Source organism: Rhinolophus ferrumequinum, chromosome 11 (genome assembly GCF_004115265.2).
Source record: "Rhinolophus ferrumequinum isolate MPI-CBG mRhiFer1 chromosome 11, mRhiFer1_v1.p, whole genome shotgun sequence".
Classification (NCBI taxonomy): domain Eukaryota; kingdom Metazoa; phylum Chordata; class Mammalia; order Chiroptera; family Rhinolophidae; genus Rhinolophus; species Rhinolophus ferrumequinum.
This window is the reverse complement of record NC_046294.1, coordinates 49,212,329-49,239,243: the sequence shown is the minus strand read 5'-3', so window position 1 is coordinate 49,239,243 and position 26,915 is coordinate 49,212,329. Positions and strand designations below refer to the sequence as shown.

The 26,915-nt window shown below is 36.4% G+C and overlaps 1 protein-coding gene across 1 annotated transcript in view; it reads right to left on the bottom strand.

Annotated features, from left to right (window-relative positions):
• The window catches only part of PPME1 (protein phosphatase methylesterase 1), a 57,064-nt gene that overhangs the window by 23,089 nt on the left and 7,060 nt on the right, over positions 1-26,915 (bottom strand). Inside the window, exons 2-5 of the mRNA XM_033120715.1 lie at positions 14,615-14,708; positions 13,979-14,071; positions 3,323-3,380; positions 2,808-2,859 (exon numbers count right to left, since the gene is read on the bottom strand). Of these exons, the coding sequence (XP_032976606.1) occupies positions 2,808-2,859; positions 3,323-3,380; positions 13,979-14,071; positions 14,615-14,708 (297 nt within the window). The remainder of the gene's footprint in view (positions 1-2,807; positions 2,860-3,322; positions 3,381-13,978; positions 14,072-14,614; positions 14,709-26,915) is intronic.

Here is a 26,915-nt window from a genome sequence, read left to right as displayed (position 1 = left end):
TAATATGCAGATTCTGAAGTTGATATTTACGGCAAAAATCGTGCTGTCAGTACTATTTGAACACCCCACTAATAGCCCATTTGGAGATTTTTTGTTTCAGAGTGATTGAATTCATATTAATTCAATGAATTCATGTAAATGTTTTATTGCTTCGACTATTTCAGCAAGAATACAATTTGTCGGCTCTTCTGATTCTTGATAATCATCTTCATCTGGTGTAGATGGTTTTAAACATTTATTTTCTTTTTAACCTTTTTGTGCCAGTTATCAACTTATTGTCTCTCAGCTCTAACTCACCCTTCATCACATGTACTGCACAATTGGATCTGAGGCCTTTCAGTATTTTGCCTTTACCAGCTGGCATGTTAAACTATATCAGCAGAGGACAAGGGAGAGACATGGCAGAAAGAGAGGATTTTATTCCTGACCCATGTTGACTCCACAAGCTCCTTGTGCTTCTTTAGCCCCAGCACCTGCACCGCACCCAGCTTACCCTGCCTGATGTCGTCAACACTCCATCCTCCCATCCCCAGTGTTTTTCTTTCCTAGCTTTACTGAGCTATAATTGGTATACAAAACATGGTACATAATTAATTGTCTGTGATTTAGTAAGTTTGGATATATACACTTGTGTTAACATCACGATAGAGGAGTACCTCGATCACATCCATCGCCTCCAAAAATTTCCTTGCGTCACTTTTGTGTGTGTACGTGTTTGTGTGTAGGTGTGTGCCGTAAGAACACTTAACGTAAGATTTAACCTCTTACAATTTGAAGTACACAGAATCTTATTAACGACAGACACCGTGTACAGCAGCTCTCTGGAACCACCCCCGATATTTTTGTTGCAGTGCCTCTGTGAGATACCTCCCTGTGAACCGCTTTCCCTGTACCCCGAGAGGGCAGATTTATGGCAAGTTCTACCAACATGGCATCAAAGTGACTCCTCTGCCTTTGTTCAGTAAGCCACAGTCGTGCTCTCCAACAAGGTCTAGGTCGGAAACTACCCTTTTGTGTTCTACCTCAGCCTGAGAGGACAGTGGCTGCTTCTTATATGTGCTATTCCTATATTCTTTTTTTCTTTCTTTTTGAATTTTTTCCCAGCTTTACTGAGGAATAATTGATAAAAATTGCAATATATTCCAGTGCACAATGCGATAATTTGACAGATGTGTAAATTGTGAAATGATTCCCACAATTAAGTTAATTAACCTTATATTCTTTAAGAGTTCTCTTTACTTATTACTAGCCAATTCTTCATTACTCCAATCTCTTGTTATAGTTAATAAATCTTTATATTAAACTCTCCCTGTTCAAACTATTGTGTGGTTTCTCTCTCCTGTTTGCCCCAGACTGATACGTTATTAGACAATGTTTCCTTAAGGCCCTCAATTAATTCTTTAATTTCCTCTAGAATGTCAGCCAAGCCATCATCACCCTTTGTCTGGTTGCCTGGCCACTTAAATGATGTATTTCACTTTTTTGTCAACAGTCAAGAAACCCTTTAAATCCTTAAAAGTCATTCATAAATCTTTCTATAGGTATCATCAACATGCTTGATTATTTCAGGCTTTATTGCACTCACATTACAAAGGCATTAAGAACAACTGCGGGAACAGATTCTTGGCTCCCTTTCCATGGTTTCCCAGGCGTATGTTGACTGACTGGAATGGTATTCATACATTGGTCATTCATATTCCTTCTCTCTTCCCCTCCAACCCCGCCACCAAGCACTACAGCTGAATGATCACAATTCTGGTCTATTAATTGTGTGACCTCACATAAGTTATTCAACCTATCTGAGCTTGTTTCCTCAATGGTAAAAAAAAATGATAATATTTACACTACAGAGTTAATAATGTAGATAAATTAAAAGAAATAACAAATAAATTATTTATTCTTAATATTTATTTTACACTTAAAGCCTGGCAGATAGAGAGGACACAAATAGCACCTACTATAACAATAAAATTATGGCCACATGAGTTTGGGTTCTAAAGGAAAAACAGTTTACTCTTGGATTAAACCTATTAAAGTAAGAAGGGATAAGAAAGATATTTTTGGCCAAAGTTGGTCAAACACTTGAGAAGACATGTATGAAGTACATGAGAGAGCATGTATTAAAGCAGGGTAGTGAGAAGTATCCTGCTTACAATATAGGATAGTAGTTCCCAAACACCAGTCATGGACTGGCTGTATCAGATTCCTTTATAGAGCTTTATCAAAATATAAACGCCCAGATCTCACTGGTAGCAGCACTAATTCAGTAAGTACGGGATAGGGTCAAATCATCTGTATTTTAATCACTTCTCAGGCAATTTTAAAGAGTGACCAGGTTTGAGAGCTACTGAATACGCTACATTCATCTTTTACTTTGAGGCCCAGGGTATAATTACTAATTTTTTAATACCCTGTTTCTGTCTTACTATGAAGTTGGACAAAGAATGTGGGCAAGATGCCTTAAGAACATCTCACAGGGCCTCTTGTATACAAATACTTTTCCAAGCATGGGTCCCCAATAGATATCCAGATGCTACTCAACAATGTCAACAAAAGAAACTTTTCAAAAGACAACACAAAGTGAACTGTGCCTCGAAGAATTTTCATGTGCTTTATATATGACCATCACATTGAATATACCAAGAAAGATGAATGTTTCTTTCAAGATTAAATAGTAAGGAGACCAGATATAGAGTCAAAAATAACAGAATGTACTAATTATTATCCAACAATCTCACCAGGAGAGTGATAAAGGTTACTACTATAATGGAAGCCAGGTGATGTATAAACAATATTAGATTACTTACTTTGCCATTGTTTCTGCAGACAGGTCTTCAGAATTCCTGACTTTTGTTTCACCTAAAAAGGAAGTACTTTAAAAATAAAATTCCCAAGGATAGGAATTACAAAAGCAAGAGTATTCTCTTTCAAAAATCTCACCTTTGGACAATGAAATGGGGACTTTATAATTGCATATGATGGGCTTAGCAAGGATTTTCTATGTTATGGACACATCCTTACAGTTGAGTACCCTAAGAACAATAATTACAGTAGCCTAACAAAGATTTATTTGCATAAATACCATCAGCATCAGAATTTAGTTACATTAAAGGACATTTTCTTAGCTAAGCTACAAAAACATATATATAGTGTGTATTTATAAAATATTTATAAAAACTGTAAGCTAGGACTTCCCTCAAGACGTCCAAATGGAACAGACTAGGTTATTTTACAGCCACACTAAAATGTGTAATATTTAACGCTATGCAAAGAGCTTGGCAAATATGTCGTTAAGTCAGAACTAATTAAGAACTTTACTCACCATGACTTCGCAGATCCAAAGCCACGATCCTACACTGAACCCTACTAATGATCGCTGCCTAGGAGGAAAAGGAAAAGTTGTAAGATACATCTGGGTTAGCAAATCTTTCTCCATTACCAATAACTTTGTTGAATGAATTGCTAACAGAATTCAAGGATCTCAAGACAATCAAAAGACTTTCCACTTTTAAGCAAAAATTTAAAAATGATGATTCTGTGCTTTTTTGGTACAGATTCTGGCTCTATCCCATCTTCAAAATATGGCTTTCTCCACCTACATCCCTCTTTAAACTTTAACTCTTCCTAGCTTTTCATGAAACACAGAGTGAGCACCTCTAAGCAATGACCTTCTGTGTTCGATTAACGATGATTTTCATCCACATTCTTTGGTTATCTTTTCCATACTCTAGCAGGCAAATTGCCTAAGTAAGGACCCTGAGTCAGTTAATATGTTGGCTCAGGACATCACACAAATGTAACAACGTTCAAATCATGAAATAACTCTGAAAGCAGTACAAATCATGAAATCTACCAAAGATTCACTTAAGATAGATACAGGAGTACACACAAGCTTGTATCTTAGTTAAATAAAAATATACTGAAAAAGAAATCATAATATCATGGAGGTACAATTTTAGAGGTTTAAACAAACCTGAAATAATTGGGGATCTTCTTCCTCAAATGAACTATATTCTTTGACAATAATACATCACAACTAGTGTTAGTAAATGCCATCAACATTTAACTTTTAAGAATAAAACAGGAGACCTGTCTAGCCTAACCCTCACATTTTATGAATGAAGAAACTAAGACCTAGAGAAAGAAAATTATTTGTTCAGGGTCATATAACAAGTTAGTAGTAAACACAGAACCAGAATCAAGGTAAGTTACCAATGTGTCAATGTGTAACACAAATCCGATTTCCTAAATCACATTTTTCCCCTTTATTTTTAAGTGATTAAATACATCTTGAATATATTATCATTATAAAAATGTTGAAAATATAGAAAGTGGGGGCAGCCGGTTAGCTCAGTTGGTTAGAGCGCGGTGCTCTTAAGGTTGCCAGTTCAATTCCCACATGGGCCACTGTGAGCTGCGCCCTCCACAACTAGATTGAAACAACTATATGACTTGGAGCTGATGGGTCCTGGAAAAACACACTAAAAAAAAAAATAAAAGTTAAAAAAAAAAAAAAAATATATATATATATATATATATATACATGTAGAGAGAGCGAGAGAGAGCGAGAGAGAGCGAGAGAGAGCGAGAGCGAGAGAGAGAGAGAGAGAGAAAGTTAATAAGAGGAAAAAAACCCTTTGACCTGCCATCCAAATGTAGTCCTTTGCCATCTGTTTGGGTATTTTCTATGATCTCCACCCTCTTCCCCCAGCTTTACTGAGATATATCGACATACATGTAAGTTTAAGGTGTGCAACGTGATGACTTGATTATGTGTATACTGCAAAATGATTACTACACTGAGGTTGGTTAACACCTCCATCCCTCACATAACTACCATTTTGTGTTATTTGTGTGGTGAAAACATTTAAAATCTACTCTCTTAACTTTCAAGTATATAAGACAATATAATTCATTATAGTCACCATGCTATATATTAGATCCCCAGAACTTATTCATCCCCATCAACTTATTCATGGGAGTTTGTACACTTTGACCAGCATTTTCCCATTTCCCCCACCTCCCAACCCTTCACTACCACCATTCAAATGTCTATTTCTATGAATTCAACTTTTTTGGATTCTGCATATAAGTGAGAACATATAGCATTTGTCTTTCTCTGACTTATTTTACCTAGTATAATATCCTCAAGGTCCTCCATGTTGTTGCAGAAAGCAGGATTCTCTTCACTTTTATGACTAATACATGTGTGCGTGTGTGCGTGCGTACGTCACATTTTCTTTATCCATTCATCCACTGATGGATGCTCAGGTTATTTCCATGTCTTGGCTATTGTGAATAACAGTGTTATGAACATGGCGTACAGATATCTCTTTGAGATAGTGTTTCTATTTCTTTCAGATATATATCCAGAAGTGGGATTGCTGATCACATGGTAGTTCTATTTTTAACTTGTTGAGGAAGCTGCATGCTGTTTTCCACAGTGGCTGTACCAATTTACATTCCCACCAACAGTGCACAAGGGTTCCCTTGTATTTCTACAGCCTCACCAACACTTGTCTCGTCTTCTTGATAATAGCCATTCTAACAGTTGTTAGGTGATCTCTCATGTGGTTTTGATTTGCATTTTCCTGATGATTAGGGATGTCAAGCATCTTTTCTTGCAACTGTTGGCCATTTGTATGTCTTCTTTGGAAAAATGTCTATTCAAGTCTTTTGCTCTTTTTTTTTTTTTGCTATTGCATTGTATGAGTTCCTTGTATGTTTTGGATATTAATCCTTTATCAGATAGATGGTTTGCAAATATTTTCTCCCATGCTGTAGGTTGCATTTTCATTTTGCTGTTTTGTTTTGTTTTGCTGTGCAGAAGCTTTTTAGTTTGATGTAGTCCCACTTGTTTATATTTTTGCTTTTGTTGCTTGCACTTTTGGTGTCACATCCAAAAAATCATTGCCAAGACCAATGTTAAGGGGCTATTCCTCCAATTCCTTCCTGTAGTTTTCCAGATTCAGGTCTTACATTTAATTCTCTAATACATTTCAAGTTAATCTTGGTGAGTGGTGTAAGACAGGGGTTCAATTTCCTTTTTCTGAATGTAGTTATCCAGTTTTCCCAACATCATTTATTGGAGAGACTATCCTTTCCCTATTGAGCCTTCTTGGCTCCCTTGTCAAACATTAGTTGATTGTATACGCATAGGTTTAGTCACAAGGTCTCAATTCTGTTCCATTGGCCTATGTGTCTGTTTTTATGCCAATACCATATTGTTTTGATTACTATAGCTTTGTAATAAAATTTGAAATTAGGAATTGTAATGCCTTTAGTTTTCTTTCTCTTTCTCAGGATTGCTCTGGGTATTTGGGGTCTTTTGTTGTCCCACACAAACTTTAGGATTTTTTTTTCCTATTTCTGTGAACAATGTCATTGGAATTTTGATAAGGATTGCACTGAATCTGTATATGGCGTTGGATAGCCTGGACATTTTAGCAATATTAACTCATCTGATCCATGAACATGGGATAACTTTCCATTTACTTGTGTCTTCAATTTCTTTCATCAATGTATTGTAATTTTCAGTGTATAGATCTTTTACCTCCTTGGTTAAATTTATTTCTAAGTATTTTATTTTTCTGATGCTATTGTAAATGGGATCATTTTCCTTATTTCTTTTTCAGATAGTTCATTGTTAGTAAATGAAATCACACTTTAAAAATCACCTAGAAAATCAAGTCTGTTTCTACGTCTATTACTCTAATTAATGAATACCTTTAAAAAGAACAATGGACTGAAATTCTACTATACACTGCTATTTGTTTCTGAAAGCTAATTTACAGGAATTATTTAATACATTATGGTGGTAGTAAAGTCTTCAATGCCAAAAAACAAATCTGTATTTTGGAAATAAAACTAAGTGACAAACATAGTATCAAATTTGCTCGATAGCTGTACATTAAAAAAAAAAAGGTAAAAACAAATCCACATAATGGCAACAAAATACTAATTTGAAGGCAGCAATGTCAATTCCAATTTTAACCTGAAAGCAATAATTTACTATCTACTGTGCCTTTCAGAAAACACTGACATTAAAAACAGATTTTTCATTTATTTATTTAACAAATCATTCTATACTACATCTGCTAAAAATCTGGCACCAATTGAGTGATGGGATTACAATATGAAAAAGACAGGCAATGCTCCTGCTCTCATGATGTTTACATTCTATGTGGTACAGGAAGACTGAAAACAATAAATGAGCACAGTAAATTCAGAGCGCAGCATGTTTTACAGATAATAAAAAAAAAGTGTCAGAGCATGTCTACGCTTGCCACTCCAGATCTTGTCTTAAACAGTACGACTTTGCCACTTCTAGAATGGGTTGAGTGAAAAGCAGGTATTTAAGAACTAGACTTTTTCACTTTGTCAATAGAATTTGTGTTAGCAATAACAGCAACAAGAGTAGTAGCACTTAATATTTATTAAATCTTACTGTGTGTCAAGCACCAGTCGAAGTGCTTCAAATGAAGTATCTAACTTTTCCCTCACATCTCTTATTCAGACATAATTTTCATCACACTACAGGTGAGGACATTTTACAGTGAGCTTAAGTAACTTGCCCAGGCCAAACAGCTAATAAATGCAAAGCCAAGATTAAAATCCAAGCCGTCTGGTTCCAGGTGGCTCTCAACCTTGGCTGTATAACAGAATCACATAAGAAGCTTCAGTAAATACTAATGCCCAGGCGCTAACCCGCCAGAAATTCTGATTTAAAGGATCTGGAGAGGCTCCAGGGTATCTATCCATTTTAGAGTTCCCCAGGTGATTCTAACGTACAGCCAATGTTCAGCCTAGCCCTGAACTAGAGCATAAGAGACAAGAATGGAAGTAAAATCTGGGTGGTAATAACATTTTTTTGTATCACTTTGTTATCTCACCATATTATCTACCTGAGAAGTAGGCTGGGAAAATATTAGCCCAATTTTTGTAGCTGACCAAACAGGTTCTGAGAGGTACATCAAGCATCGGTGAAGGTGTGGTGAAATAGATGTCCTCACAGACACATGATATCCTCAAATTTTATAATTTTAGCTAATTGGATAAGCGAAAAGTGGTTGTTGTTTTTTTTTTTACTTTATATTTTCCTCATTAATCGTAAGGTAGACCCATTTTTATAAGTTTATGTATCCTCCTGTTACTTTTATGCCTTTACAAAGATATTGTAAGCTCATCTAAAACAATGCTTGAGTCAAGCACTTTATCAAGAACCACACATCTTTTGTTTAGTCTCATAATCACCCTATTAACTAGGTGGTATTAAACCCATTTTAAAGATTAAGAAACTAAAGCTTGACAGATTAAGTTGCTTTGAGATTCAAACCCCAGTCTGCTTGAGATGAAAGCTTCTTATAATTTTTGCTGTGTTATTTGTACATGTGCCATCTCCATTTTCCCTATCTTCCTCATTAGACTTAAAACATCGTATGAACAAGAGAATAACAAAAGCTTAATTCTCTACTGTATCCATAGCATTTAGCATAATGGCTGGTACAAAGTAGGGGTTAACACGTATTTTTGCTGATTGACTGATCTTGTTAAAGAGTGAACTCTCATTTTTCTACCTTTAGTAACCCAGCACAAAACCTGAAATATAGAATATACTCAGCAAATATTTGCTAACATGAACTGAATTAAGTGGAAGAAGAAACGGGAATAAGCAGACAGTTCAGATTCAATTCTTGGCTTCAATCAATTAACATGTGTTTGGTCCCAGGCCCCTTAGAGGTACCAAAGCTGAAAACAACCGGAGGCTGGCAAAAATCTAGCCTGCAGAGAACGTACGTGCTAATGAGCTCCCAGAACTCCTCTCTCAGCCAAACTTCAATTTCTGCTTAGTTCTGATTCTCCCACAGCAATTAGGCCAGTGTGTTCTACCCAGTACTTACTTACTGATGGAGAGGCCTATAGAAGTCCCAAATATTGTATTATCCACTATATATGATCAACTTATTATAGCAACAACTACAGTAATAATTAATTTATTGACTATAACCAAGGAATAAAGATTTCCAAAAAATTAATTTTCTAGAAATCTAAAGCTTACCCTTTAAAACACCATCATTTCATCTGTTATAACCCTCTGATAGTTTCACAAAAATGATTTTATATATATACATATATATAAAATATACATACGTATGTATTTTTTTTCCTGTTATTAAAGCCAAAACAGAAATGCCTTCTTCTCTTGACAGTTTCTATTAGGACTTCTTCAGGTGAATCTCTGGGGTCCCCCCACAAAACCCACAAAACATTTAGATGTAAAGGTGTTCTACCCAGGTCCAGGGATTTTACAGATGGGTAAGAAGGAACTTCGAAGGATAAACTCTCAATTAAATCCTCCAAGACAGGCATGCACTGTGCTGGTACACGACTAAGACGCTGCTCCGCTCTCCTCTGTGGAGGGCCTGGGCTGCTGTGAAAGTCTTACTCATTACAAGTTCTGCCTTATGTGTGTCAAAAATACGTCTCTATGGTTTCTGCCCCGAGTCTCTACTCTCAGGCAGTGTCTTCAGAGAAACATGAGCAGAGGTAGACAGAGGTAGGTTTGAGTTTTGGTGCTGTGACTGGCTGTGTTATTTCTCTAAATTTTAATGTTCTCATCTGCCTAACCTCATAGAAATACAGAAAGGATTAAAAGGGATCATGTAGGCAAGCACTTAGCACAGTACTTCGCACATAGTAAATGCTTAAAAGATGTGGCTGATTTTTTAAAAAATTAATATCACAGTTGAAAGCAAGTACTGGTCTCCCAAATCTTTCTTATTCTCAGGCCAAACATTTTCAGTTTCTTCAATGTTACTTCAATGGTTTCAAGTACTCTAATCCTGGCTGCTCTTTTCTGAACAAGTTCCAGTTTGCCAATCTCGATTCCTTTAACTTGTGGGATCCAGAACTAAACAGAATCTTTGAATACAACCTTTGAAATGAATACAAACTTTTTCCTTTGAAAATAGTTTCCATTAAAGAAAAAAAAATCATTAAGTTAGGAAAGTAATAAAAAAACATACAACTGAAATAAAACCTAGAAAGCAGAAAAACTGAAAAAAGGCTTTCTTCCATAGTGTCCAGGAGAACTGTTTAAAAAGCCTATAAAATACTCTCCCTTATAGGTACATCCAGTTTATTTAACCATTTACTTATTGTTGGAGGGACTGTTAATTTTAGACAAACAGCTTTTACTGTATTTGGTATTTTTCCTTAAAAGAGATTCTTAGAAGTACAATTTTTGTGTCAATGGTATAGTTTGATGATTTAATCATAGTGTTAAATTACTTTCCAAAAGAGCTCTATTTACAATGCCACCAGCAATGTTTGAAATTATTTATTCTCTTATACCTTTGCTAACACTGAAGATTAGTTTTGAAAAATATTCATTTTGTATGTAAAAATATGATACCTCCCGTGAATCATATCTGATTAATAGTGAGGATGCACATTCTTATGTCTGTTTGTGCTCCATAAACTGTCTTTTCATGTCCTTTGGCCTTGAGTCTCCTGGAGTTTGGGGTTTGCTTATCCATCTTGTACAATTCTTTATGTATCAGCCATATGTAAATGACTGGCTGACACTTGATCAAGTCTTTAGGATAATTACGTACTTTTCTACTTTCTTGAACAGAATACAATGAACAAAATTTAACCTTTTCTTAATTGTTCATGTTGGCATTAACTTATTCAAGGAATAACTACTGAGCATCAATTTCATGCCAGGCCCTGTGTGCTAGACATATGAGGTGCAGTCCCTGATCTGAAGGATCTCATGATCTACCATCGTAAGTATCAATCACAGTTGTTCATCTCTTCCTTTGGCTGTCAATAAACCTGTCCTCCTGCTATGCTAGTATCTTTCTGCTTCTATTTTACTGCCTTCTGTTTTACTAATTATAATCTGGGTGAAGTTCTGAGGGAAATTCTGCCTCTCATGATTATAAGGTGCTTAGCTTATTCCTGCTGTTTGCCTTCTGGATCCCCAGACATGTTTCAGTACTTGAGGAAATATGAGCTCTGGAGTCAAGTCAATTGCTAGAGCACTAACTTTTATGTAGCCCTTTTTGTTTTCAAAGCATAGTCATATATAAACTCATTCAGTGGGCTGGTACATTTTCAGGAATAACAACAACAAAAAAGGGCAGGTAAATTTAACCAGTCAAAGCCCAAGCTATTAAATTAATTGAGTGGTAGGGAATTCCCTTGGTTACACAAGTAAACCAGACAAGCAACTGAGACATAGTGATCTATAAAAGTTTCACAAAGTGTGGGATGTTAATAGATGTTTTAGAAAAAAGGAATTGAGTGATCAAATACATTTAGAAGACACAGTTAAATTAAATAGATTTCTCTAGAAGAACATCATAAAAGCTTCAATAATATACTGATATGTAGGGTGAATTTCCAAGAGAAAGATTACAGAAGATTATATGTAATATTTCTCAAACTCGTTCAATCACAAAATCCCTATTTCATTAATTACTCGTGAAATTTGTAATCTGTAGAATATATATTGGTAAAAGAACTAGATATATCTCCTACAATGATAACGAGTATAATAATGTCAGCAGCTACTTATCAATCTCCTCCTCTACGCCAGGCACTTTCCATGTTATTTCACTGTTCCTCTCTATGAAATAGAAATATTTTATATCAATACATGTCAATAGATAGCTTATTATCTAGTAATATTTGTATAAGGCTTTATAACTTACAGTTTTCACATCCATTATTTTACATAATCTTCAAAGAAACCTTAAAGTGTCAGGAGACTGTATTTGGAGCATAAAGGCTTACGTGGCTCCCTCAAGAATACTGGTCAAATCGGGGCTAGAAATCACATCTTCAGACTCCTACTTCATTGTTCCTTCCCTTAGTATAAAAAACAATAGCTGTTTCATGGAAAGTCTGTTCTACCTCTAGCCTACATATGTAATTCTCATCAAATTTTACAAAATTTCATAACCCATTAAGTACTATCCTTGGAATAAAGCTTTTCCTATCCATAGACTACTTTTTGCCAAATTTCTTGAGGCAGAGCCTGAAGTTACTATCCCTAGCAAGTTTCAATCCAGTTGTGTGAATATGACATGTCAGTTACGATGGTACCTCTTTCCTTTCCCCAGTCACACATCTCTTTCCTTCCATGTCTCCAACATGTTAACTGCCAATGACAGTATATTTACAGTAGTACCTCGGTTTTCGAAATTCTCCGTTGATGAACATTTCAGTTTACAAACGCCATAAACCCGGAAGTAAATGCTTCAGTTTTCGAACACGCCTTGGAAGTCGAACATGTCACGCGGCTTCTGCTGAGTGCAAGATCCTGAGGCCTAGCTGTTGGCTGTTTTCCAACGTTTCCGAACTCGAACGGCTTTCCGGAATGGACTATGTTCGAAAACCGAGGTACCACTGTATTAGCTTAGAGCAGAGCCAGGCAAGTCATAGCACATGAGCCATTTCTGATGATTCTGACCTTGGTTCAGGACAACTGGAGTACATTTACTACCACAGCTATTACATTAGGAATATGTTGCTATTATTTGTTTATTACTTGAGCATACAATATATGCCAGGCGTAAATAAGCCATGATCTTTGCCTCTAAAAAAGCTCACAATCTCATTGAGGAATATAAATAACTACATCTATGCTACTAAGGACTTACAATATGGTTGTGTCCAAACTGAGATACACTGTAAGTATTATTGGATTTCAAAGACAGTATTAAAAATAATGTGAAATATCTCGACAGTAATTTTTATATTGATTACCTGTTGAAACGATAATATTTTGGGTACAATGAATAAAATAAATATTAAAATTAATTTTACCTGTTTCTTTTTACCTATTTAATGTTCCTACCAGGAAATTTAAAATTACATATACAGCTTGCATTATATTTCTATTGGACAACAAAGGTCTAGAGACATGAAAGAACCTGCCACTTAGCAAATCATGCAGCTATAGCCTAAAGTAAGAGAAAGGAAGCAGCAAACAGGACAGGGGCCCAATCATTTAATCATTCATTAACAGTTGAATAAGTGCCTGTGAGTCAAGCACTGTTCCAGACATTTGGGAAACGGACATTATCCCTGTTCTCAAGGAATTCATAGTCTAATAGAAGAGACGAGAAGGTGCTTTTATACTTAATCCCAGTAATCCTACTGCCAGGAACAAAATGATATATTTGGGGCCTCCCTTAACTCCACAGCCATCTGGCTCTAGGTATCTAGTGTTGCATTCCCACTTGCTCTCATTTTCTGTCCCTCAGACTCCCTAGTGGTACAAAGAGGAAGAATGTATATCTGCTTGATACACATAAGAAGAGATGACAATTTCATATGAGAGAGGAATGCTGCTAATATATTCCTTAGTAGCATCTCTCCTTACATAAGAACCATCTCACCATAGAGTCAAGGATATTAGCAAGATCTACAACTGGCAGCATTCACACAGACGTATATCCTCTACTCTAGAACAGGGTATCATCAACCTAATATTGTTTACTTCCTAGTAACTCACAAATACCATTAACATTTAAAGCATTATTTGAAAAAAGGAAAGAACATTTTCCAAATATTTATGGGATATCGCCAAGTGTAAAATACTACAACAGACTCTATTAGGGAGACTAATAAAGGATAGACATTATCCCTATCTAAAGAGCACCTGAATAATGTCTGCTCATCCATTACTTAGATTACTGAGAGGCAGACCCTCACTTTTGACAAGGCACAAATCCATCCCCCTCATCCCAATGAAATATATACATAAAACATTTTATAAATTGTTCGAAGAATTCATGCACTGCAGCCTACCCCAACTAAGAACCTCTAGTTTAGATACAACGTTGACTCTCATCCCCAGCCTTCCTACACCAAGCCACATGAGAAGAGGCAGGCTAGTCCAATTTATCCAGAAGTAAGCAGTGATCGTGCTGACATCAACTTCTACTACCAACCAGTTACTTACTGTGAACACAGCCCAGGAAAGGGCAGAATGGCCTCCTCCGTGCAGAAGGAGTAGGACTGGACCCGCTGAACCGCTCTTGTAAACTCGAAAAGTGTATGAATAGTTAAAGATAACACATCTAAGCTTTTGTCCACTGATGTTTTTGATTAGTTATAATACGCTGATTAGACAACTCAGGCAGCATCAAGCTACATGCAAAGCTGCAGACTTTCAAACTTCAGAGACACTTAAATAGAAGCTTGTGAGACACCAAACCTCTGTTTTGGAAGCATGGACCCAGTATGACCAATTTTTTCAATGGGGAAAAAAAGATTCTCTTTGCACTAATGAGGACATAGTCCCTGCTTTCTGAAAGCTAAAAACCGGTTCAACTCACTTGACTCATGAAACTTTCCCCTGGGCCCTTAAGAGATATATCGGTTTCAGAAATTTAATTCTTAATCCTTTCCCCATGCATCAGACAATTACAGCCAAGTAAGATATTGGCATAGACTTTCAGGTAATATTCCATACTATACAAAAAACAGGTGGAGAATAAAAATGAAATAAACAACAGGAATGAAGAACATTTTAGCAACTACACAAGTCTTCTAACTTAAAGAACATTAAAAGAATAATCCATTTTGCAAAGGATATATCCTTGCCAGTTTCATTCTCTACTTCTACGTCTTCCATGGACTCAAAGTACTGACTCCAAGAAACAGGGGAAAAGTCTCGCTTTCTTCCAGGGCTAAGGAAATAAAAAGAGAGAGAGATTTCAAGTAAAATGTTATGCATAAAAAGATAAAATCTTGAGCAAACAAATGCTAAATGTAAATATGAAATGAAAATAGCAAGAGTATTTTCTCTTAAGGAAATACACAAAGTATCACATTAAAAATATGTTTCTAAAAGTTCAAATATAGATTTAAGAGTGAAAAAATTTAGGATTTTAGGAAATTTATTAGCATATTTTAATCACAAACGTATTCCATGTATATATACACCACAAAACCTGCTAGTTCTCTCTCCTTGTTCTTGACTTTAGGCTCAACCTACTTGGCTTTAGGCTCAACCTATCTTCTCAACCTACTTTAATATCATTCCTGCTACTACCGTATTTCCCCGAAAATAAGACCTAACTGGAAAATAAGCCCTAGCATGATTTTTCAGGATACTCATAATATAAGCCCTACCCCAAAAATAAGTCCCAGTTAAGATTGTCAGCCAGATGAATGCATTTAGTACATCCGTTGCAACACATGACGGACATACTGAATTATAAAATAATATTAATATATAATATAAATAAATAATATTGACATTAATACTTAAATGATAAATTATAATTAATATTTGCAAATATCCAAGTGGGCGCCTTTGGAGAAGTAAATGCCTATGTAAACAGATGAACTCGAGACTTATTGCCGAATGACCAATCAGAGAACTGACACAATGCACGAATAACCTGCGTACTTGATAACAAACGGATATGGTTGTACCCAATATGAATCTTTGTAATTCATTATGTCGTGTGTTGTAACGGACGTACTTAATGCACTCGTGTGATATAAAGAAACGTTTTCTGAATTTTGGTGCCTGCAATTTTTCGTCGCTTTTGTGTGGACCATCATTCTTAACTGTCATTATTTTTGTTGCCACTCCTGTCTCGTAAGTCTTCAATTAACACTTGATTTAATAGCAGATTTAAAGTGAATAATATTTTGATCCCTCCTCCCCACACAGAAAAGATTAGTGCAAAAAGAAAGAGCTATTCCATCAAGTACAAGAAAGGAATCATGGAGGACTCCTGGGGCAAGACTCTTACAGCTTTCTGCAAAGAGAAGAAGTTTGATCTCCGAATGGTCCGAAAATGGCAGAGTACGATAACCTCAGTCAACAGGCAGACGAGGGAAATGCTAAGAAGCACAAGTGTGGATCAGGTCCGCAACCATTATTTCCTGAGCTGGAAGACATCATCTGTGAATGGATTGCTGACAGGAGAGCAAAGGCTTTGGTTGTGCTGCAGTGATGATAGTCAAACATTTGCCCTTGCTTTGGCAGCACAGTTAGAAATATCCCCAGAAGAATTCAAAGCATCACAACACTAGCTGGATGGCTTCCTTCAGTGATATGAACTGTCTCCAAGATCGACAGCACTGTTCAAGCTGGAAGATACTGAAGTTATTAAACATGCACTTGCATTCAAGTCCTTTGTTGATGGCATCCACTTTTATAAACACCAACTCTCCAACATGATTGCTATGGATGAAACTGTAGTGTTTATGGGCCAAGGATCTCAGACAATTGATCAGAGGCGTGCTCCATCAATCTACATTCCTTCCATTGGTTATGAAAGTGTACGTTACCTGTATTTTGGCAATTCGTCTGGATAGAAAGAAAGCCCCACCTCTAATCATCACTAAGGGCAAGAAAGATAACGTTGAATGTGTTTCAGGCATTTATGTTCTTGAAACTGAAAAAGCCTGGTGCACACAAGCAGTTATAAGGAAGTAGGTCGATTTAATGCTGCCACTTGTTTTGTGAGATGGCCAAAGAGGTCTGCTAGTCTAGGATTCAGCCAGCACTCACCAAGCTAAAGACATGAAGGACTTCCTTACAGAGAGAAGAATAGATCAAATAATGATTCCCGCAGGAATGACTGCCTATCTCCAGACTCTTGGTATTGCAATAAAAAAGCCATTCAAGGACCATTTGTGCATGGAAATCAATGACTACATTGAAAATAGAATGGAGAGAAATCAAATTGGAAACTTTGTGAAGCCTAGCCTGCAAGAGGTCATGACTTAGGTGAAGAATTCATGGGATAAAATCACTGACAGCTGTGTTGCCAATGCACTACGAGCAGGCTACCTGGACAAGAAGTGCTCATTTAAGGAGAGCTCTATTGCTGGACATGAGAGATTGGGGACAGTGATTCTACAGGAAATGGAGTCGTGAGAAATTCAAGCTGGAATTCAGGGTTTGGAGAGTTATGACAATGTTCCAGAAGAAGATGACATGACTGTATTTGAATAAATGTAGACTTTTGTACATGAATAAATGAATAAATGTAGATTGTTCTACATGAATAAATGTAGATTATTGTACATGAAAAAATAAGACATCCCCTAAAAATAAGCCGTAATGCGTCTTTTGGAACAAAAATTAATATAAGACCCAGTCTTATTTTCGGGGAAATACGGTGTCATTTTTGGTCACTATTCTTTCTTCATACCTTTAATTGCTCACATTATTTTACACTTGTCATTTCCTAACCAATAAATATACAACCTACATAGAAAGCAAATTGCCAATACCCATACCTTGAATTTCTAGAAATTTATCCAAATGTATGGTCACACAGAAGTGAAATGACTTATCTATTCAATCAATGTAGCATCATTTGTAATAGAGAAAAATTGGAAACCTAAATATCCATCAAAAGGTGAATGATTAAAATAAATTGTGCTACATAGAAAACCAATATTTAGTTGTAAAAAGAAAGAAACATTTATATACTGAAAAAATTATTTATATATGGATAATATACACTGTTAAATACACAAATGATGTACATACCACCATTTGGGTAAAAATAGGAAATACGTATAAATATAATTGCTTATACATGTTTAGAATACCTCTCTGGAAGAATACTGATATAACATTAATGGTATTCTGGAATGGTATCCTGGGAGATGAGAGGAACAATTTTCAATGTATATCCCTTTCTAATCTTTTGACTTTTGAACCATGTATTTAAAAAGTAAGATAATTTTAAAACAAAAATAACCAATAAATGTGTATTTACAACCTGTCTTCAACCTTGGATGGGACACAAAAAAGAAACCCTAAGTCTTCCTGTATTTCCACACTTACTCTTCTTCCCAGTAATGGAGAAAATTCAGATTCTAGGAGCAGCAAAACATTACCTCCTGCCAGACATCTTCCTGTGTATGCCACAGGGCTGAATGGAGAATATGTACAAAGTATAATACAAAGCGCCCTTTAAAGACTGAATACAAAAGCACCCTTGGTTGACTATAATACTAGAAAGAATTACAATGGAGTAGCAGGGCAGTCAGGTATGTATTCATTCTACCAACAGTCAAGCATTCATTGAATATCTACTCTCTTGTAAGCATTGAGACAGCTCAGTAGTTCTCAATCCATATAACAATAAAATCACCTGGGGAACTTTAAAAAACACTGATGCTTGGGTCTTACTTCTAGAAATTGATTTAAATGGTCTGAGGTGTGGCCTAGGGACTATTTTTTAAAGCTCTCCAAGTTGAGAGGGAGGTGCTAGGAATACAAAGGTAGATTTGGAATAAGAGATTCCTCATAGCTCCTACTATTTCCCTGTAATTCCCTACAAATTCCTAATAATATGGGCTTGGGCAAATTCAAATTATTTAAACTCCTTTTGCCTTGGATTGTAGTGATTGAATAAAATAACATTTTAAAACAATCTACTACATCTGGCATTTGGTAGTTGCTCTGTAAATGAGTAATCCTATCTTGTGATAGAAAAACTGCCTCTGTGGAAGTAAACTACAACTTCAGCCTCGACCTATTTTTTTGTTTGCTGGTTGTACTTGAATTCCTACTGGAAAACTAAAAGCACAATTCTTAATCCTATTTACTCATCAGTCACTCACAAACCTACCTACGCGTATAATAATTTCAAGTATAACAATCACAGCATGGCATGCCAAACATGTTATAATGGATTCTACCGGTCTGTTATGTGAATTGAGTTTTGATGTCTGGACCTAGGATCATAGTAATAGTACCTAACTAACATTTACTGTACACAACAGTGAATCACTGTTCCAAATAATTTACACGTCATTTACATGATTCCCTTTAATCCTCACAAAACTGTGAGTTATTTTTATCTCCACTTCAGAGATAAAAAACAGATTTAGAGCTATAAAGTAACTTGCCCAAGGTTATACAACTACTAAGTGGTAGTAACAGGATTCAAATCCAGTTCCATTACTCTTCAAAGTCTCTGCTCTTTACCCCAATGCTGTATTAATCATTCTCAGAGTCCTTTTTGCTCTCTCTCTCATTTACGCTTCTGAAAAGTAATAAGGCTTTAGGGTATATTATCAGAGGTTTCGTTTTCAGAGTCTAAATATGACTGACTTTGTCAAGGCCACAGAAACTTTCCAAATTGGCTCGGCACCAGTTAAAGAAAAATTACTTCCTATAAACAGAAATTGTTCCTAGAATACCCTCCACTTCTAATTTCCTTCATTTTAAAAAAAAAAGTTCCAGGGACCACCCAACTTATACCAACATATGAGTAATTCCCATTTGGTGAAAAAGCCAATAATCAATACCTCCAAAGATTGCTACTACTTCCAGAGATTTTTCTGGCATATTTCTAACATCTTCATTTGAACACATAATTATTTATATACTCTATGACTTCAGGTAATTTTGCAACCAACGTTAGACATGAAGTAGACACCAAGGACCTTACATTAATCTTTATATACTAGTGAGACAATGACTGTTCTAAAGAAGCTAATATGAAATACGTAAATATCTAACACAATATGCAGAGTTAAGTAATCTAAGTACAGTGCATGTGTTATAAATGTTCAAAGGAGGAAAGAAAGATGGACTGTATGTAGAAAACAGATGTATACCTTCCCTCAATCCCTGTTTTCATCATGTTGCTTTACCTTTACCTTACACGCCTACTGTCTCTGAATCCAGAGCCACGCTGGTTCAGTTCCTCCAGCAGTTAACCTGTCTACGGTCACTGAGGGAAAGGAGAAGATCTGGGAGTCTACTGGTACCTTATACAGATTTTCAACCAATCTTCCTGGTTTTTAACCCCCTTTCAGAGGTACCTACGAGCAGCTACAATTCCTGAGTTGTACAGGGTTGTCATATGGATGAGCTTACACTTTCATTCTCCTCCTGCCAGTTTTCAGTTTGCTCTTCTGTTAATGAGTTAGTATTCTTCAACTTGCTATCTTCCTAAATCTTGTTGGTATTTTATCTTCCCTTATCTTCTTTGTCCTTTGGTTTTATTCCTTTTTGCAAATTACTAAAACTTAACGGGGTTTGGAGAAAGAATGCAGATAAAACACGTGAATTGATTTAATTTCCACTACAACTCTCTGGGGTAGTAGCTACTATTATCCCTGTAAACGAAAGCCAAACTTAAATTACTCATCAAAGACCACAGAAAGTACCTGGGCTAGAATCTCATTCTCAGGGTCGCTTCTTTATCAGTTTTCAATACTACCCTCAAAATAATACTAGGTTCTCCATTTCTGGCAATCACCAAAGCTAGCACTAAGTACCCAGAGAGCCCCAGGAAGAAGTGGAAGAGGACTGGTTCCTGCTGAGGGGATGACTGGTCGAGGACTCGTGTAGCAAGTATGAGTACCCCAGAGACTAAGAAGAAAGTCAAGGTTTACAACCGTAATGACAATGATGGAAAGGAGCAGGAGGGTGGAAAGAGAAGGAAGAATCAAAGACAATTCTCAAGTTTCTCTGAGGCCATTCACAGAGAGAGAACAGAGGAGGTCTTTTTAGAGTTCTAACTTACTAAATACTGATTTACCATGTGCTTGAAAATCCTAGATCCTATTCCTATTAGTTTTCTGGGTTGGCCATTGGTGAGAATGTTAATTGTTACTTGGGCATCATGGAATCCAAAAATGTAAATAGTAACACTTCACATAATCTCTCCTGCATTAGACAGGATACATACAGCTCAATATATGATGTGATTTCCACCTAATGAATGAAAACTTATCTCACTTAAAAACACTATCAGATAAAATACTTAACCATGGGAACTTCCAACCTGCTGAGTCAGATCACACAAAAATATACCTTGCTTTAAATGGATGGATGAAGACAGACTGCTGCAGCACAGGAGGAATTGTAATTTTATCCCTTTCATAATAAAGAATTCTGCTTTACTTAAGACAGAACATTTTCTAAATTTTATTTCCATGACCCACCCAACCTAAGAACAACATAACTAATAACTTCTTTTTCCAAAACCCTAACAGTAAAGAGAAAAAAGAATATAATGACAACTTTACTAAAGTGATCAGACCTCAAAACACAACCAGAGACATCAGCAAGAAAGCAGGCAGAATACAAGGCTTTTTCATGTTTTGCAAGAGCTAACTGTAGCTGTTCACTCTCATAATCAATGTGTGTGGCCGGACTCAATGATCAGAGCTTATGTAAGCTACTCTTCTGCTTAGACAGTAACATAACAGGAAGAAAGCAAGCAGGTTTGGGGTCAGAGTTTAAAAGCCAATAAAGTCCATACAGAAGACTCTCATGAAGTATATTTCAGAACCAACAGCAATATAACCCCCTCCCCAGACTCACATGAATGACATGATGATCTGGAATAAAAGACGTATTTCATAAGCAAACAGCAAATATCTTTAGAGTAATTATTTTAGAGCCTCTTTCTAGTCACAACTTGCTTATTATATAAGCAGCTAACTTAATTCCAATTCAATTAAAGAGACATTTGAGTATGCCCCATATGGAAGGGTATACTTCCTGGGTACTATATACTCCCTGGGTATTAAGGCAATCAGCAGGCTAGAAATTCCCATCAATGAATAAAACTTAGTACTTGCCCTCAAAGAATTCATGCCTGGTGGGGAATAGGTAAGTAAACAGTCACTGTATACTACAGCTACGACAGAAACAAGGCTAGCATACCATGAGAGCTCATCGATGGGACATCCAATCTTATTTGAGGTACTTATGGAGATAAAATCAGGTCTGAGAAAGATTCATAAAAATTGTATCTGGAGATTTTGTTAAATCAAATGCTATAAAAATTTGAAGTACTGTCCTCATTAAATAATGACCTAAATAGGGAAGAGGCAAAAGTACAAATCCTCTAATTACCAATAAAAGAGTACGATTTCCCACTATTCAGTGAAAAAATGTTAGTATAGAGATTTTCCAACTTAAATATGGGTTTTCAGTCCAAAGGTTTGTAAAGTTGTTGGGGAAACTGAAGCACATTTCCCCTGATTAACAGTATTATGGTAGATTTTTTGGGGTAGCTCCACCCCCAAGCCTACTTAGCCATAATATGCTAAAATGCTGTTTGTGATGAAAGTCAGTTAATAATAATGATGTAGTTCAGGCGGTTAACACAGAAAAGTGATTTTGAAGTGATTTTAATGTATCTTGAACCATGGTTCTTATGCTTAAGGAAAAGGTGGTTTAATTAAAGGGATGAGAAGGATTCAATGAAACAAACCAGACATGCACATGTCTGTGCTAGGCATTTTACAAGCATTATCTAAATATAACCCTCACAACAACCTGAGCTACACTTTCTTAACATAGAGGGATATAAACATGGAATTATAGAAGGGTATAAACAGGGCACAACTTCATTCTGCATACTGCCAATAATCAGTTTTAAAGTCTCACTTCTATACTCAAGAAGTCAATGGCTCTTCCCTCCCATTTACTTCCCTACTAAATTCAGGGTAGACAATTCTAAACTGTTGGAAAAAATGTCACATGTGCACTGTATCTGAGTATGATTCATTAATTCATCAAGCGCTTATTGAGAGCCTGTGTGCTAGCCACTGTGGGGCAAGTAAATAAAACACAAAGCGAGTTTACAATTACAGCAGTGAAGACTGAACAAGTAGATCACAATCTAGTTGTAAGCAGAACAGATGAAACACGGTATCTACAAGGCACCATCGTTAAGATGAACCATAATTTTATGTACCACTAAAAAAAGAGCTGCCAATTTATGACACATTTTATCACTCAGAATCATTTTTCATTTCTTGAAAGAGCTCTTTTGTACTTATGTTGATTCGTATCACTTATGGGTACGTGTAAAAAGGAAAATGAGAGCACAATAAAATACTTAAGGTGTTCCTAGCCAATTTCTTCATACTATGAATCACTGACTAATACAGTCCTCCGTGCCTCCCCTGAACATTGGTAATGGAGTGTTTCTTGAAACTGAACACCAGCTCATAGGCCGACTTCTACCATTATGTAGAGAGCTACCTCACTTTTGACTCTCGCTCACCCCTCCTCACAACAATTGTTCTTCGCGGTGAAAAGTGCTCTATTTTTGTCTCCAGAATTTTCTTCCAAGCTGCCAACACCTACTTTGCAAGTTTCGATGTTGGTTTTGGTGTTCACTTATGCATTGGCAATGAGGAACAAGTTAGAGCTCTGACCTGCCCAACAACAATTGTTAAGACACTATTATTTTAAATATGAAAAGAAATGTATCTTAAAATTTATGAAATATAGTAAATAAGTTTCCATTATATAGCTTTACAATTTAAATAATGAATGTGTGTGTGTGTGTGTGTGTGTGTATGTACTGGGGTGTCAAAAACAATGTATACAAGTGGACACTTTGGTCAACGTTGCTCACGCAGTAGTTCGCCGTAATCAGAAGTGTCTGGACGCTGATGGTAACCACTTTGAGCACCTCTTGTAATTGCAGAAGTCAAATGTGACTTGTATTCATCTTTTGTTGTTGATATATATTGAGTATTACAATTTTAATAGTTTTATTTTCATAAAACGTGTATACAGTTTTTTGGCACCGTGTGTATATATACACACACACACACACACCACACATATGTTAGATTGGTGCAAAAGTAATTGCGGTTGTTTCAATTTTTTAACCTTTTAAACCACAATTACTTTTTTACCAACCTAATACACACACACACACACACACACACACACATCTCTTTCTCCTCAAAAACAACTCTTTGAAGCTAATATTACCCACATTTTAAGAAAATAAAGTCAAGCTTGTACCAGTTAAGTAGTATGTAGTAAAGCCAGGAAGGGAATCCTAGTTTGTTGATTTATTATATTCTTTCTACTACAAGACAGTCAAATACAGAACTAATAGTACTGATATGGAGTTGGCAAACTATGGTCTATGGGCAAATCCAGCCACCGCCTGTTTTTGTATGGCTCATAAAATGAGAATGGTCTTTACATTTTTAAAAGGTTGGGGGGGGAAACAAAGACAGTAATATTTAAAAACACAAGAAAATTACGTGAAATTCAAATTTCAGTGTCCACAAAACAAGTGTTGTTGAAACACAGTCACATTCATTTACATATCGTCTATGGCTGCTTTCAACTACAATGCTGATTAGTTGCTACAGAAACTGCATGGCCAGCAATGCATAAAATACTTACTATCTGGCCCTTTACAGGGAACGTTTGTCAATCCCTCACATAAATGATAGGTGCTACAAAAGGACAGAAAATGGAAAGATCAGTCAGTGCAGACTGAATGGTCAGGAAAAGCTTCAGGATCTCATTTTAAATTAATGTTATGTGCCACATGTCTATTAAATCAAAACTTATAGAAACATTTATTTAACTATGCTACTGTAGAAAATGCAAAGAAATAAAAACAAAGGCCATAGCACTCTGTGCCCTCCAGTTTTACTGGGGAAACTAAAAAAAAATTACCTTGAAATATAAATTATGGTAACTGTCCATTTAAATCGCCATAAAATTACCATAGGTAAATTTGACATAACAATTTAAAAAATACAGTACCAAGTAGTAATATGCAACAATTGCCACGTGAGTGGAAGTGACAAAAAATGTTATAAATGCTCAGAGGAGCAACAGAGCAAATGAATGAACTGGAATAGTCTGAAAGAGCTGAAAGAGCTTCATGGGTTTTAAAGGACAGGCAGGACTTGAAAAAGTGAAATGGGAGGCATTGCAAGCAAAATAAACTTGGCAATAGGCAAGGGCAAGAAACATCAGGGTACTGACACTGCCTGAGATATGACTACGCAGAGCTTTTAATGCTGGCTATTAACAGTGGACAGCTTGCTCTGGTCCCTACACTTGGTGGAGTCACTAATGTGGAGGCACTGCCTCCTTGGAAAATAGTCTTCACTCTGAGAGAATCAGACATAAAGTGAGAAAGGACAAAAAAACCCAAGCCTATAAAATGCAGCTAGTCTGAAAATAATTGCTAATTGTTCTCTTATTGTAAAGGACTTGCTTTCAAGTTTGGGGAATCAGAAAGAAAGACATAAATTGTAAATGTTGATAAAATAAAACCAAGTAACGAGCATGAATCTTTACATATAATACAGGCTAGTTCCCAGCCTGAATTTCAACCATGAGTATTTTAAATCTCAAATTAAGACAAGGTATTTGTAAGCACTCACAACACACTTTGCCTAAACGCTGGTGTTGAAATGAAATATAGATTCTATTATTTAACGAAGTGAAACAGCTTTCAGGAGAAAGGGAGTCTAGCTTTCATTATACCATTTTAATGGAACTGGTGAGGAAATAAAGTTGTTCTTACAGAAAGAGGCTAAATAGGTCTAGGATTTGGTTTTCTCATTCCAACTGCACTTACGTAGCCAACATGCTAGGCACCGGGGAAGTTAAGACAATTCGTATCCGTAAGAAGCTCACAGTCTCGAGGACAGTTGACCAATAATTACAGGTCAGAGGGGTAAGTGTTACACCGACAGAAGGCATAGAGCAGGTGCTGCTTGCCTACTATGTGATGATGCCTCCTAGGAGATAATGACCAAAACCAACACAATTATACAATCAACTGCTAAAGAAAGAAGGGAGGCTGGGAGGGAAGAAAAGAGGGAGGGAGGAAAATTTTTCCCTGCGTACTTAGAGAACAAGTAATAAAGAAACACAGTTGTATGTTTTTAAGTGAAGTCTCAAATCCAAACAGGCATAATACACGTCAACATCTACAAGGCTTCTTAAGTCTGTTAAGAAAGTTATTAATGAGTCACAGGCTGCACGGCTGCAGCCCTCCTAGTCACTGTTGTCTAGGAGTCTTGTCGTGGAGGCAACATACTGAAGCTTAATTGCAGCCAGCTATTTAAATCAAGGCACCACTGCCTTTTTCAAAAGCCCTCATTAGCAACACTTTGAAGAGAGTGGAAAGAAGGCAAGCAGATGGCTGTCTGGAGTCGTGGTAGTTTGGAGTATTCACTACCAGGGATAAGGGCATGTTATATAAGCAGCAGACTTAAAGATTTTCTAAAAACTACATACTGGAAAAGGGCTATTAGAGATCACCTAACCCAAAACTTTATGGAAGGAACAATTAGCTGTCTATTATGTATCAAGCAGTGTTTGGAGTTCTGCAAGAAAAGTATCCCCATTTTAAAGGTGGGGAAATAACAGCTTCAGAGATATCACATAACTTGCCTAGAGCCACTTACAGTAGCGCTGAAGCTTGGATTTAAACTCACGTATGTCTGGTGTTTACGACCCCATGATAGTGAGGCCCAGAAAAAGGAAAAATAACTTGACCAGAGCCACATGGCTTATTAGTGGCAGAGACAGGGTTTCCACCTATACCTGGAAAAAGTCCATGGCAGAGGACACACACAGAGGTGCGGTGAAAAGGACTGACAGTAAACACCTTCAGCCTTCTGCTGTGGTTTGGAATGACTGGAATTTTCAATACAATCTCTTACTCAATCTTCAAAATATATTGGTAGTATGTGTTTGGGGCTGGTTGTCAGTACAGACATACCTCGGAGATATTGTGAGTTTGATCCAAGACTACGGCAATAAAACGAGTATTGCAATAAAGTGAATTGTTATCTTTTTGCTGATGGAGGGTCTTGCCTTCCAGACCTTGAAAAAATGCAGTATCTGTAAAGCGCAATAAAACAAAGTATGTGTATACTGTATTTTGAAGAACATGTAAGTGTATAAGTGGACCAGCCTGTTAATAATGCTATGAATTAAACCTTTTTTCTCTAAAAGAAACCACTTCATAGCATGAAGGAAAAAATTTTTCCTAATCAACCAGAGGTGTTTTCTCAAATCTGACATCAAGTAACGTAATAAGGAGGTCTCATCAGGTTTTAAAAACACCCAATTATCCAATTTTAGAGACACTAAGAAGAAATAG